Genomic DNA, 15,529 nt, shown 5'->3' with positions numbered 1-15,529 from the left:
TCTCTTTTTCCTTATGGCGTATTGTGTGTAGATTGATGAGGAAAATGATTTATTTAATCCATAAGGCTGTAACGTAACAACATGTGGAAAAAGTCAATGGGTCTGAATACATTTCGCGAATGCAATGTGTGAACTAATAACTTTGTAAATTCAATGACAGGTTTTGTATCAACATTTTAGCATTTTTAATAAACAAATATATTTACAGTGTTACATTTTAGTTTCTGAGGCACAACATAGTCTTAAATATTAGCTAGAATTCATATTGGCTGTATATCAATCAATTAAACATAAATAATTTTTTGGTGCCCCTAAATGTCAAACATTTTTTAATTGGGAGCACCAGATGGGTAAAAAATGTAAATAAAACAAAGCAGATATTGAATATCCCTTTGAGCATGGTGAAGTTATTAATTACACTTTGGATGTTCTATCAATACACCCAGTCACTACAAAGATACATGGGTCTTTCCTAACTCAGTTGCTCAGTTGCTCACTTTCCTAACTCAGTTGCCAGAGAAGAAGATAACCGCTCAGGGATTTCACCATGAGGCATATGGTGACTATGGTGACAATATGGTGACAATTACAGGGTTTAATGGCTGTGATAGTAGAAAACTGCATATGGATCTACAGCATTGTAGTTACTCCACCATACTAACCTAATTGACAGAATGAAAAGAAGGAAGCTTGCACACAATACAAATATTCAAAAACATGAATCCTGTTTGCAACAAGGCATTGGGCAATTAACTTTTTGTCCTCAATACCAAACGTGTTTTGTTCGAGGCAAATCCAATACAACACATTACAGAGTACAACTCTCCATATTTTCAAGCATATTAGTGGATGCATCATGTTGTGTGCATGCTTGTAATCGTTAAGGACTGTGGAGTTTTTCTGGATAAAAAAAAACAGAATGGAGCTATGCACAGGCAAAATCCTAGAGGAAACCTGCTTCAGTCTGCTTTCCACCAGACACTGGGAGATGAATTCACCTTTCAGCAGGTCAATAACCTAAAACACAAGGCCAAATCTACACTGGAGTTGCTTATAAAGAAGACAGTGAATGTTCCTGAGTGGCCGAGTTACAGTTTTGTCTAGCAATGATCAACAACCAATTTAACAGAGCTTGAAGAATTTTGAAAAGAATAATGGGCAAATATTGTACTCTCCAGGTGTTGTACTCTCCCAAAGCTCTTAGACACTTATCCAGAAAGCCTCACAGCTGTAATCCCTGCCAAAGGGGATTCTAACATGTGTTGACTTAGAGGTGTGGATACATATGTAAATTAAATATTTCTGTATTTCATTTTCAATACATTTTCACTATGGGGTATTGTGTGTAGATGAGTGAGAAAAATAAATATTTAATTCATTTTGAGTTCAGGCAAAATGTGGACTAAGTCAAATGGTATGAATACTTTCTGAAGGCACTGTACTGCACAGTAATAAAACACGTTTCATGTTTCGGCTGCAACCTCAGTAGGCGCTATGTTGACCTCCGGATAAGGTTACCTTTGATCTGAGGAAATGGCTTACATATGGGCTGTGAGATCACTGGTCTCTGCACTTCCCTCATAGGAATTAAATAGAAAGTTGCACTCCCTGACATGAGAGAGCGAGAGATACAGTATATATGAAATAACTCAGGGAAGGGGCATGTATGTTTGTGTGTTATAATACATTTTTATTTGTTTATGTGGATCCCCATTAGCTTTTGAAGAGGCATCAGCTGTTCTTCCTGGGGTGTACAAAAAAAACAACATGACAAGTAACAGAACACTGACACACTGATAGACAAGGACAGTCACACAGATGTAAAATACAAGGATATACAAACAATACATCAACAACAACAAATATTACAACAATATAACTCCCCTCACAGTCCCCAACGTTCCATGAGATGTTGTTTAATATTTGTTTTTAAGGTAATTTTGCTGTTTGCTTGAGTAATTGGGTACGGGAGGGAGTTCCATGCGTGCAATCATGGCTCTGTATAATGATGTGTGTTGCTGTGAATTCGTTTTGGACTTGGGGACTGTGAAGATACCGCTGGTGGCATATGTATAGATGTCTGAGCTGAATGTTATTTGATTATGCAAACAATCTGGAATTTTCCCTAGAGTAATAATTTTCATAACTAGAAGAGAAGCAGTTCATCTCTCGTCAACCCTCAACCAGGAAAGACTGGTATGCATGTTGTTATGTTAACTCTGTTTGTGCAGTTAAGGGCAAGGCGTGCTGCTCTGTTTTTAGCCAGCTGCAGCTTTGCTACTGTACAGTAGCTCTTTCTTTTCTGTACTTGACCATATTACCAGACAGTAATCAAGATCGGACAAGACAGGAACAGGAACAACTACTACTTTTGTTTTTTGTCTCAAAAACACAGAACATCTTTTTATAGCAGACATACCCCTCCCTATCTTCACAGCAACTTTTTCAATATGAATTGACCGTCCAATGTTATACCTAGGAGTTTAGCTTCCTCAATGGTCACACCCTTTATACACAACTCCAGTTGAGGTTTAGGTCAGAATGTTTTCAACCAAACACAACACATGTATTTAAGGCCAGTCTCAGCATCTTGGGTAAATGTGGAAACCTCCCTGTCCCAGCCTCAGATGGCATAATGGCCAAAGAACTAGCTTCATTACTTTTTAAAAATGTTTTTATTTAACCTTTATTTATCCAGGCAAGTCAATTAAGAACAAATTCTTATTTACAATGACGACCTGGCCAGTGACAATTTTAACCAATCAAAAAAGATTTGGACTCAAATCTGCAGCAACAACATTGAAACAGGGTTTTGATTGTAGATACTGCTCCCGATCAAATGTAATCTAAGTAGTTACATGGAATTACAGTCCCCTCTCCCTCCAACGATAAATTATTCACTTCTCTGCTTGCCCCTAGATTGTATCCCATTCAATTCAAGAATAGAGAATGGATAGGAAAATTCATTGACCTGTGATCTAGCTTAACTGTGGCTTTAGCTATAAAGAGATTGATTTTAACTGTAATACATGTGATGGTAAAAAAACACAAGGCTGAAGTTCATAATCTTCTTAAAGATTCCCCCAATCACAGGAGATTACCATGGATGCATGCTGCTCTTGTTTTGATATGCCTCAGGGGCATGCAATTGGATGAGGGGGAAATGCCGGTAGATAGAATGACTGTACCAGCCATTTGACTTGACTTACTGCGTCACGGCTCCACTGTTATACCTGCCCTGCAGATAAACACTAAAAATACATCCCTCTTAATCTTCTTAAGGGAGTGAGTAGGAGTTAGTCTCGCAGTGCTTGACGGACAACACAAACACATGCACACACACATACAATGTTACAAAGTCTTAGAGGTCAGCTTAATAACTGAGACGGTTCAAAGGGTGTTCGCGGTTTTCGGCTGCTTTAACTGTTCGGCCGCCCTACCGTTCCTGTGTTCTGCTTTGCCATACAGCCGTCCTACTGTTCCTCTGGTTCTTGCAGTCCTTCAGCAGTCCTTCTGCATGGTTTCTAATTTGCAGTCAGTTTGCAACCCTCGTTGCTGGGCCGAGACCTTTGTTAGTATCGACATGCCAAACCTCAGCAGCCTGGGCAAGATCTGTGGCTCCAGCCGGGGCGAGGATATGGTGGTGATGGACAGAGCCAAGCGCAAGAATTCGGTTAGGCGCATGTCGATTATTGAGGATGGTCAGATTGCTGAGGTTCTCTACCTGATTCCGAAACAATCAATGATGGAGCAGCTTCCCTTCCTGAACCCCAAAGATTATATCCTGTGTGAGCGGATGGTAGGCATGCCGCCAGACATGGGATCAATTGGACCAGGTAAGGGATTGCTCATCTGCCTAGTGTTGCCACCATTCCTATTTGGTCTGGAGACTGGGTTTGTTCTTCTGAAGGCGAGCGATAAAGCTATTTAGTTAGATTGTCTTTGAAATTAATTGCTGTGATGTCAAAAGTTTTAGGACAATTTGGTAGCACTTTATTTGGTGAGTTGTACTCGTTCAACTTTCAACAAATTGTTCTATTAACTATCCACTAACCCTAACCTTAATCCTTACCCTTACCCTTACCCTTACCCTAACCCCAACCTGGCCCTAACCCTAAGAAGATGCATATAAATAGAGTGGCAGTTTTCAAATCTGTAAAATGAGTCACCAAATAACATTAGAACAACTTTACCTTCAATCTCCCAGATTGAGTTTGGTCCGAGTTGGCAACCCTACTGGAGTGGTGGAGAGAAATTAGTGAAGAAAAGAGATTGGGACAGTGGAAGGTAACAGAAGGGGAGATAACATTGAGAAAGGACTCCTATTTTAAGACATTCTTGAATAGTGTAAGAGAGAAGGAACTGGGAACCAAGAGTAGAGGGAGTATTGAGGAAAATAATGTGTAGACTGGAGCGAGGAAGAGAGAAGATAGGGAATGGGAAATACATTTTATTTTGGGTATGTTGAATTGACTATTTCTAATATAAATCTAAAAAAGAACACAAGTAGGTGGCCAGTGTGATGCAGAGAACTTTAGTAAACTATTTACAGGTAATATTTACAAGGAGCAGATCAGTCTATAGTATACAGTATATAACATCAGGATGCGCAACTGCAATGCGCTTCGACTACAAGAGTCTTCATCAGTCAAAATACAAATGCCAAGGTAATTATATGTGGGGACTTCCCAATTTGAGCTCCGTTCAATGTGCAGACATGTTAGTCTGTGGAGTCAATGTTGTGGGCTCTAGAGAATAGAATACAGTGGCTTGCGAAAGTGTACACCCCCCCTTGGCATTTTTCCTATTTTATTGCCTTACAACCTGGAATTAAATTTGATTTTTGGGGGGTGTTGTATCTTTTGATTTACACAACATGCCCACCACTTTGAAGATGCAAAATATTTTGGGGGGAGAAACAAACAAGAAATAAGACAAAAAAACAGAAAACTTGAGCGTGCATAACTATTCACCCCCCCCCAAAGTCAATACTTTGTAGAGCCACCTTTTGCAGCAATTACAGCTGCAAGTATCTTGGGGTATGTCTCTATAAGCTTGGCACATCTAGCCACTGGGATTTTTGCCCATTCTTCAAGGCAAAACTTCTCCAGCTCCTTCAAGTTGGATGGGTTCCGCTGGCGTACAGCAATCTATAAGTCATACCACAGATTCTCAATTGGATTGAGGTCTGGGCTTTGACTAGGCCATTCCAAGACATGTAAATGTTTCCTCCTAAACCACTCGAGTGTTGCTTTAGCAGTATGCTTAGGGTCATTGTCCTGCTGGAAGGTGAAACTCTGTCCAGAGTCTCAAATCTCTGGCAGACTGAAACAGGTTTCCTTCAAGAATTTCTATGTATTTAGCGCGCCATCCATCATTCCTTCAATTCTGACCAGTTTCCCAGTCCCTGCCGATGAAAAACATCCTCACAGCATGATGCTGCCACCATCATGCTTCACTGTGGGGATTTTTTTCTGGCCACTCTGCCGTAAAGCCCAGCTCTGTGTAGTGTACGGCTTAAAGTGGTCCTATGGACAGATACTCCAATCTCCACTGTGGAGCTATGCAGCTCCTTCGGGGTTAACTTTGGTATCTTTGTTGCCTCTCTGATTAATGCCTTCCTTGCCTGGTCCATGAGTTTTGGTGGGCGGCCCTCTCTTGGCAGGTTTGTTGTGGTGCCATATTCTTTCCATTTTTTATCATGGATTTAATGGTGCTCCGTGGGATGGTCAAAGTTTCTGATATTTTTTATAACCCAACCCTGATCTATATTTCTCCACAACTTTGTTCCTGACCTGTTTGGAGAGCTCCTTGTTCTTCATGGTGCCGCTTGCTTGGTGGTGCCCCTTGCTTCGTGGTGTTGCAGACTCTGGGGCCTTTCAGAACAGGTGTATATATACTGAGATCATGTGACAGATCACATGACACTAAACTAACGTCCAGCTGTGTGCAATCTAACTAATTATGTGACTTCTGAAAGTAATTGGTTGCACCAGATCTTATTTAGGGGCTTCAATGCAAAGGGTGTGAATACATATGCACGCCCCATCAGTTTTAATAAAAAATATATATATTTAAACAAGTAATATTTTTCATTTCACTTCACCAATTTGGACTATTTTGTGTGGGTCCATTGTATGAAATCCAAATAAAAATCCATTCAATTTACCGGTTGTAATGCAACAAAACATGAAAAACACCAAAGGAGTTGAATACTTTTGCAAGGCACTGTATACTTTGTTTTTCTGTATTTTGTACCAGTTTAAGGTCAACAAATGTTTTTTGTTTAACATTAAGATCATACTGCCCTACTTAGGGTAAATGGAAGCTCCTATTGTGCCTGGCTCCGCCTTATACAGTTTAAGGTACTTCACGTATCCCTTTTAGTAAGGCCAGATTGTCCAAATTCGACCCAAATTTTGATGGTACATGTGACAGGGGTAAAAGCTCCTTGGAAGACTTGACCCACATATTCTGGTCCTGTCCTTGTGTGGCAGATTATCGGTCCACTATATTTAAAACCCTTTCTGAAGCATTTGGTATAAAGTTGCAGCCATTCTGCAGAAATTGCTATTTTTGGAGTACCAAACTGTCACGGCCGTCGTAGGGAGGAGACCAAGGCGCAGCGTGGTATGCGTACATTCTCTTTAATATAAGAATGAACACTGAACAAAACAACAAAAACAAACCATGAAGCTATACAAAGAGTGCTGAACAGGCAACTACACATAGACAAGAACCCACAAAACCAAAAGGGAAAATGGCAACCTAAATATGATCCCCAATCAGAGACAACGATAAACAGCTGCCTCTGATTGGGAACCAATTCAGGCCACCATAGAAGTCATATGCCTAGACTTACCAACACCCCTAGACATACAAAAAACCCTAGACAATACAAAACAAGCATACCCACCCTCGTCACACCCTGACCCAACCAAAATAATAAAGAAAACATAGATAACTAAGGTCAGGGCGTGACATAAACAACAATCCTTCTTGGGAAAAATGTATCCTGGTTCTTTGGCCATATCAGATCTACAAATCACAATATGCTGGCTTGTCGTGATGTGCAGTTCATGAACAATTCTTTCTTTTCAACAAATCTTTTTACTGCCTCAAAGGTCATGATTTGTTTTTCTGAGTGACTCATTCATTGTAGACATTCATTTGATCTGCTGCCTGCAATGAATTCTACAGTAGGATTATTACACGCTCCTCTGATGACTCCAGATACTTGCACCGACCAACAACTGTCTGTCATTTATGCGCACAGGCAAAATATATCATTCTGCAGGCAGCATTGAGAATGAAAAGACTAGCAAATTTAAGTGGGTCTATGGTGTCAGGTAAGGTAGAGGTGATATGATCCTTAACTAGTGTGCTAGAAAAATTACATATTTACCTTGTGTATTTGATATTAATGTTTAACAATTAATATTTAACTAATAGTAAGACATTTCTGTCTTGCTAGTGTCTGTGTTTTCATGGGCTCCACTCTAGTTCCCTGCAGCTAATCTGGGCGTATTATCACTGGAGATGGCTTGAGCTGACAAATGGGTTAAAGACTGAATTACATAGACAAGAATGTGTTTTACTAGAGATAGCTTAGGAGTAGAACAATCCCTCATTGTCTCAATCATCCTTGCATCTGGGAAACTAAGTCAGGGTGTGGTTAAGACAACAACCCACGTGCAGATAACGACAGGATGAAGCCAGAGTGGCTTATGATGCTCCTTGGTCTGCATGAGGGGGGTTTAACCAACCATGACTTGAGCATTATTAGTGTCAGCTATATATAGTACTCTGCATGTTTGTAAAGGTTAGGTTACTCAGTACAACACTCAAGGGTGGGGGGTCAACCAGCCTCATTATTGCAATAATTAATACATTTTAAAAAAATGTTTGAAGAAATTACAAAATCTCTCTCAGTATTGAATTTCCACAACACTAGCCACTCAAAGCAATTCATGATGACAGAAGTGCTAAGGGGTGATAATCATTTAGTTCAGTTACCTTTGCTTTCTTGGGTACAGAAACAATGGTGGACATCTTGGGGTAACAAGTGGGGACAGCAGACTGGGATAGGGAGAGATTGAATATGTCCGTTAACCCTCCAGCCAGCTGGTCTGCACATGTTCTGAGGACGCGGCTAGGGATGTCATCTGGTCCGGCAGACTTGCGAGGGTTAACACGTTTAAATGTATTACTCACGTTCGGCCACGGAGGAGGAGAGCTCACAGTTCTTGGTAGCGGGCCGCGTTGGTAGCATTGTGTTATCCTCAAAGCGGGTGAAGAAGGTGTTTAGCTTGTCCGGAAGCAAGACGTCGGTGTCCACTACGTGACTTGCTTTCCCTTTGTAGTCCGTGATTGTCTGTAGACCCTGGCGCATAGGTTTTGTGTCTGAGCCGTTGAATTGTGACTCCACTTTGTCTCATATCTAACATTTTGCCTGTTTCATTTCCTTACGCAGGGAATAACTACACTTTTTGTATTCGGCCATATTCCCAGTCACCTTGCCATGGTTAAATGCGGTGGTTCGCGCTTTCAGCTTTGCGCAAATGCTGCCATTTATCCATGGTTTCTTGTTAGGGTAGGTTTTAATAGTCACAGTGAGTACAACATCTGCTATACATTTCCTGATAAACTTAGTCACGGTCAATGTTATTCTTAGAGTGTTACCCGATGTCACGTTCCTGACCTGTTTTCTGTTAGTTTTGTATGTGTTTGTTGGTCAGGGCGTGAGTTTGGGTGGGCAGTCTATGTTTTCTGTTTCTATGTTGGTTAATGGGTACCTAATATGGTTCTCAATTAGAGGCAGGTGGTTTTCATCTCCTCTGATTGAGAATCATATTAAGGTAGGTGTTTTCACACTGTTTGTTTGTGGGTGGTTGTCTCCTGTGTCTGTGTCTATGTTGCACCATACGGGACTGTTTCGTTCGTTCGTCGTTTTATGTAGTCATTTTCCTGTTCGTTCGTTCTGCGTTACATGTAAGTCCTTACGTTCAGGTTTGTCTACTCCGTTTGTTGTTTTGTTTAGTTTTAAGTGAAGTTCGTGTTTTCGTCTTTACTTTAATAAATATAATGTCAAATCACAAGTCTGCATTTTGGTTCGATCCCTGCTCCTCCTCTTCGTATGAAGAGGAGGAGGAACGCCGTTACACCCGAAATATATATTTAAACAAATATATTATTTCACCTTTATTTAACCAGGTAGGCTAGTTGAGAAAAAGTTCTCATTTACACCTGCGACCTGGCCAAGATAAAGCAAAGCAGTGCGACACAAACAACAACACAGAGTTACACATGGAATAAACAAACATACGGTCAATAATACAATAGAAAAAGTCTATATACAGTGTGTGCAAATGAGGTAGGATAAGGGAGGTAAGGCAATAAATAGGCCATAGTGGCGAAATAATTACAATATAGCAATTAACTTCTTAGCGCTAGGGATCAGATTTTATTTGAATTTTTTTTAAATAATGTGCCCAACGTAAACGGACATTTTCTCTGGCCCAGATCGTAGAATATGCATATAATTTACAGATTAGGATAGAAAACACTCCAAAGTTTCCAAAACTGTCAAAATATTGTCTGTGAGTATAACAATACTTATTCTGCATGCGAAAACCTGAGAAAATGTAACCCGGAAGTGATATATATATTTTTTTATCTGTGTTTCCTGTCCCGTCTATCCTCCATTTAAAGGGGTATCAACCAAATTCCTTTTCCAATGGCTTCCTCAGGCTGTGACCAGGCTTTAGACATAGTTTCAGGCTTTTATTTTGAAAATTAACAAGATTTTTCAAAAGTAGTCCGGTGTCCTCTGAATGTTTCCTGCGCGCGAGAGAGGGGCACCCCATTTTCCTTTTGTCTCTTAATGAATAGGTTATGGTCCGGTTGAAATATTATCGATTATGTTTGTTAACCTTTCTGAACCACCCATCCCGGATCCGGGATTATTGTCATCAGCAACGCTGAATAGCATAGCGTAGCATAGCGCCACAGGTAAATAATATTACTAGAAAATATTCATATTCATGAAATCACAAGTGCAATATTGCAAAACACAGCTTAGCCTTTTGTTAATCCACCTGTCGTCTTAGATTTTGAAATTATGCTCTACAGCGAAAGCAATACAAGCGTTTGTGTAAGTTTATCGATCGCTCGACAAAACAATAAGTACACTTAGCATCAGGTAACTTGGTCACGAAAATCAGAAAAGCAATCAAATTAATCGTTTACCTTTGATGATCTTCGGATGTTTTCACTCACGAGACTCCCAGTTAGACAACAAATGTTCCTTTTGTTCCATAAAGATATTTTTTATATCCAAATACCTCCGTTAGTTTGGTGCGTTATGCCCAGGAATCCACCAGAAAGAGCGGTCACGACAACGCAGACAAAAATTCCAAATTATATCCATAATGTCCACAGAAACATGTCAAAAGTTTTTTATAATCCATCCTCAGGGTGTTTTTCAAATATCTATTCGATAATATATCAACCGGGACAGTTGGCTTTTCACTAGGACCGGGAGTAACAATGGCTGCCTTTCTCTTTTGCAAACAACTCACTCTGAGAGCCCCCACCTATCCACTTACGCAATGTGGTCGTTCACGCTCATTCTTCAAAATAAAAGCCTGAAACTATGTCTAAAGGCTGTTGACACCTTAGGGAAGCCAGTCTTTGAGGACTGTCGTGGTGTCAGCTTGAGGGGGAATATACACGGCTGTGACTATAACCGAAGAGAATTCTCTTGGGAAGTAATATGGTCTGCATTTGATTGTGAGGTATTCTAGGTCGGGTGAACAAAAGGACTAGAATTTCTGTGTGTTATAACAAAAACACCATGAGTGGTTAACACATTCTATGCTTGCTTCGAGGCAGAATATCGAGCCATCCAGGAAGACCCACATCAAGGCCAGCATGCCAAGCGTACTGGACCAACTTCGATTTGCCTACAGCTGTAACAGATCCACAGAAGCTGCCACTTCCATTGCTATTCACACGGCCGTAACACATCTGGACAAGCGAAACACCTATGTGAGAATGCTGTTCATTGACTACAGTTCAGCAATCAATACTATTGTTCCCTCCAAGCGCAAAACACCAAGCTCAGAACCCTTGCCCTGGACACCAACCTCTGCAACTGGACTTCCTAATGGGCAGACCACAGGCTGTGAGGACTGGCAACAACACCTCCAAACTGACTCTTAACACAGGGGCCCCCTAGGGGTGTGTAAAAGGTGGCAGAGCTCGAGGTCGCCAGGCTGCTCATCATTGCACACACTTGTCACCATCGTTACGTGCACCAGCGCTTCGTCGGTCTCACCTGGACTCCATCACATCATTGATTGCCTCCCCTATATCTGTCAATTCCTCAGTTTCATTCCCGTGTCCACATTGATGTTGTTTTGTTTCGCTTGTCCAGACACTCTTCTTGTTTAGTTTCATGTCTATTTATTATTAAATCCTTTACCCTGTACTTGCTTCCCGTCTCCCAGTGTCTGTGGTTACGGAATCGTTACAGTGTTCTCAGTCCTCTGCTGTATTCTCTGTTCAACCACGACTATGTAGATTTGCATGACACCAACTCCATCATCAACTTTGCTGACGACACTACGGTTGTAGGCCTGATAAACAACAACGTTGAGTCAGCCTATAGGGAGGAGGGAAGCGAACTGGCATTGTGGTGTCATGACAATGACCTCAATGTCAGCTAAACAGACTAGCAGAGGAAGGAACATGCCCCAATCCACATCAACGGGACTGCAGTAGAGAGAGTGACGAGTTTTAAGTTCCTCTGTGTCCACATCACCGAGGACTTGACATGGACTAACAACACCACCACTCTTATCAAGAGGGCGTAACAGCGTCTCTACTTCCTAAGGCAGTTGATGGAATTCAGTATAACGCCCCGGATCCTCTCCAAATACTTCGGCTGCACCATCGAGAGCATCCTGACCGGTTGCATCATGGCCTGGTATGGGAATTGCTCTGTCCACAACCACAAGGCCCTCCGGGATATCTACTCGAAAGGGTACCTGAAGAAGTCACCCAGCATCATCAAGGACCCCACACACCCCAGCCACAAACTGTTCTTTCCCTTACCGTCGGGCAGACAGTATTGGAGCATGAGGTCTGATACCAGCAGGCTTAGAGATCAGGCTTTCTATCTACAAGCCATCAGGCTGCTGAACACTTGAACTGGACTGACCACCTGCTCTGATTTTCCGCACCTTAGCACTCATGCACACACCCACACAGATATATATACACACACATATACATTGATACTACACACACATCACAACTGCTGCTACCAGACTCTTATTATACTGCTCAGTTTATACACTGCCCCCCATCCCCCCTTCTCCAATACACATGCAAATATTGTAAATATTTCTTATTGTTGTTGCATTGTCAAGAAAGAACCTGCAAGTACACATTTCAATAGACAATGCTATACATGCGTATCTTGTACATACAATTAATAAAACTTGGAACTTGAGTCAAAAAGGGTTTAGCCAGTAAGAAGAGTCAAATTTCCCATCACTACTGGCTTGTGTAGTGAACAGTAATTCCTATTGGAATCCAGCCAGATGATATTCAACAATTTGAACTTTTTCTCACCCACAACCTGCACTCAGAATGATTACTATGGTACAGTACCAGCTAATGAAGACTACATAAACCATCTAAACTGGAACAACCATTTCAGTAACAGGTGCATTAAGTCCAATCACTTACAGATTGGATTGGTTTAGAAAAATGTAAGATATGTATCTGTGTATAGGAAGAAAAAATATATATATCAATCAATGTGCATGTAGAAAAATATTCAAAAAATCAAGCTCTAACAAAGCATGCTGGGAACTATGATAATGATGCCCCTCAAAAAATCACCTCGAGAATGTTAACGGAAATGAACTCAACACAGTCAAGTAACAACAACACCACGCGGTGTTGGTTCCACTGTGATTGAAATAAAACTTCATATATTCACTGCAGTTGGTGTCAATTTCAATCCCACTGGTGTTAACTCCACTAGAATCAACAATCAGATATAGCACTCACAACACGTTTAACACCCGCATGTTTGCTGTGTGTACAGGCACCACGTTTTGAACACAGTGATTTAAATACATTTTAGGTGGCCGTGCTCACACCTGTCTGTTCTCTCCTCCAGTGTCCCAGGACCCTGCAGAGAAGCTGTGCATCCAGTGCTACAAATGTGGCGAGCCATGCAAGGGAGAGGTGCTGCGGGTCCAGTCCAAGCATTTCCACATCACGTGCTTTACCTGCAAGGGTGAGTATGTATATATATATGTGTGTGTGTGTGTGTGTGTGTGTGTGCGCGAGCGCGCTCTCTCACGTACATGTTTGTCTGTCCCTGGACCCGAATCTCACTTTCATTCCCAGTCTCTTTTCCTTGTCCAACTTTGAGGAATTTGCAGTGTATGCCCTTTGGTCCAATGCACAGGGAAGTCTTTAGAAAAGGTAAGATGTGGCGGATGGTTGGAACTCTTGCAATTTTTGTCACTTTGTGGTTACCGTCTTGTGTGAGTAGTGTGACCTCGAATGATTCATTGAATGGTAATCAATTGCGTTTACATGGCAACTTTCACCTGGTCTCAAAGGGTATACATTTCCTTACTTGAGATAGGTCACGTGCTATTCTCACCCAGAACGGGAACTATGGAATTTTCATTCCAAATGATCCCACTTACTATTTTTTTTATAATATATTTTTATTCACAGAAAATGGAAGACAAAACATTCAGAACTTGTAATCCCACAGTGACATTATTGCCCCTCAAGCCAGGGTTAACTCTAGAGGACGTCTGGTTAGTTTGTATTGTGGGCTGAGAGAGGAGATTGAAGGAAAGGCTAACATATATAATGTTTTTTTCAGTAATAATAATCAAAGTAATACAAATTCATCAGTTAAGTCAATTGTCAATCAATAGTATGATACAATATCAAATGTTCACTTCTTATAAACTATAATAATTTGTCTTGTGCTAACGGCAGTACAGTAGCGGCATCAAACAATGCCACTAAGACATTGCTCGTCCTAATAATTATATATTTATATATTTTTTAATTCCATTATTTTACTTTTAGATGTGTGTGAATTGTTAGATACTACTGCACTGGTGGAGGTAGGAACAAAAGCAATTCTCTACATACGCAATAACATCTGCATAATATGTGTATGTGACCAATAACATTTGATTTGAAACACCTTTACTAAAGACTGAGATCCATAACAAGCTGCCCAACTTGTAAGTACAACTACCTCAATATACTCACAAGTCAAGCAGATATTCAGCATCCAAAATAATATGAATTTTCTATCATTCTTCTCCTCTCTTTTATAATCAAATTGAGCTGCTTCCTAAGGAAACCCCCCATAAAGCGCTAACCACACTCCACTGTCTTCACAAATTTCAAAGTGATTGAATTGAGTTTCTCCTCTCTCTCTCGAGTCAACTAATTCCAAAAAAAAGCAGAACACCCCGAACTTACACAATAAGCAAATGTCAACTTGAGGTAACAAGACACTTGTCAATCTCGGTCGAAGTTCACTTTTGGTTCAGTCACTTAGCAACGCTCAGCATCAGAAAAGTAAAAGTCAGGAAGGAGTGTAAGCTCGCACACAGGCTCACCTCCACGCTCTTGACCTCTTCTTCAGCTTTAACAGGGTTACAAAGATGGTGTAGCAGAAGATGCTGATGCTGATGCCACCTAAACAGCCTTTCTCTTATTCCATCAACTGTTGCGCCAACATGGTCATTATACCACGTTCACCAGCAGTCTCCTTACAGCTTCTGTGGTATCTTAGGTGGTTCTGTTGTTTTACAGGATCTTGACAGAAATAAGATGATATTTGCCTGTGATAGAGAACTATTTGGTCTGCAACTAATTCACTCCTCGTATCCATAGAAATTACAATTAGTATAAGACCAAGACCATTGCTCAATCTGCCTTTATACTAACAAAACCTTGTCTTGCTCTACAAATCCTTACTGCTTACAAAAAAAGAGCTCAGTGCTTGTCTTGTTGAATTGCATATATTGAATGAAAAACTACCAAATACATTTCATGGTCACATTATTTATTGCGTTTGTGAAAGATTTTGAAAGACTGCATACGCCAGACTACGCTCATAATGCTTTGTCTATCCATTTTCATGGCAACCTCCTAAACAAATCCTAAGAGTCTATTGACGCACCTGTGCGTCAATCTAAGTAACATAATAAAAAAATCCCCATCAAAATCTGTCAGGTTCAACTAGAGACATCTATTTTTGCATGGGCTGCGCCTCAATCCACCACATCCGCCTATGTCGGCCTTTCACATCTGTGGTGGAAGGTTGCCTAGCAACAGCGGCGTTTGTCATACCATGAGACATACTGAAAATCGGTCTTCTCACGAAAACGTCAGTAGCGTCCGAACGGCTAATATTACCACTCTCAGGAAAGAGGAGACTCTCTCGAACTCGGCGGTGTTCTCCGTT

The 15,529-nt window shown here is 40.9% G+C and overlaps 1 protein-coding gene across 1 annotated transcript in view; it reads left to right on the top strand.

Annotated features, from left to right (window-relative positions):
- The first annotated feature begins 2,780 nt into the window (after positions 1-2,780).
- The window catches only part of ablim1b (actin binding LIM protein 1b), a 69,281-nt gene continuing 56,532 nt past the window's right edge, over positions 2,781-15,529 (top strand). Inside the window, exons 1-2 of the mRNA XM_071346984.1 lie at positions 2,781-3,836; positions 13,196-13,315. Of these exons, the coding sequence (XP_071203085.1) occupies positions 3,332-3,836; positions 13,196-13,315 (625 nt within the window). The 5' untranslated portion in view covers positions 2,781-3,331. The remainder of the gene's footprint in view (positions 3,837-13,195; positions 13,316-15,529) is intronic.

This window comes from Salvelinus alpinus, chromosome 17, assembly GCF_045679555.1.
Source record: "Salvelinus alpinus chromosome 17, SLU_Salpinus.1, whole genome shotgun sequence".
Classification (NCBI taxonomy): Eukaryota; Metazoa; Chordata; class Actinopteri; order Salmoniformes; family Salmonidae; genus Salvelinus; species Salvelinus alpinus.
The sequence above is the reverse complement of the archived record's forward strand: the minus strand, read 5'-3'. Positions and strand labels throughout refer to the sequence as shown.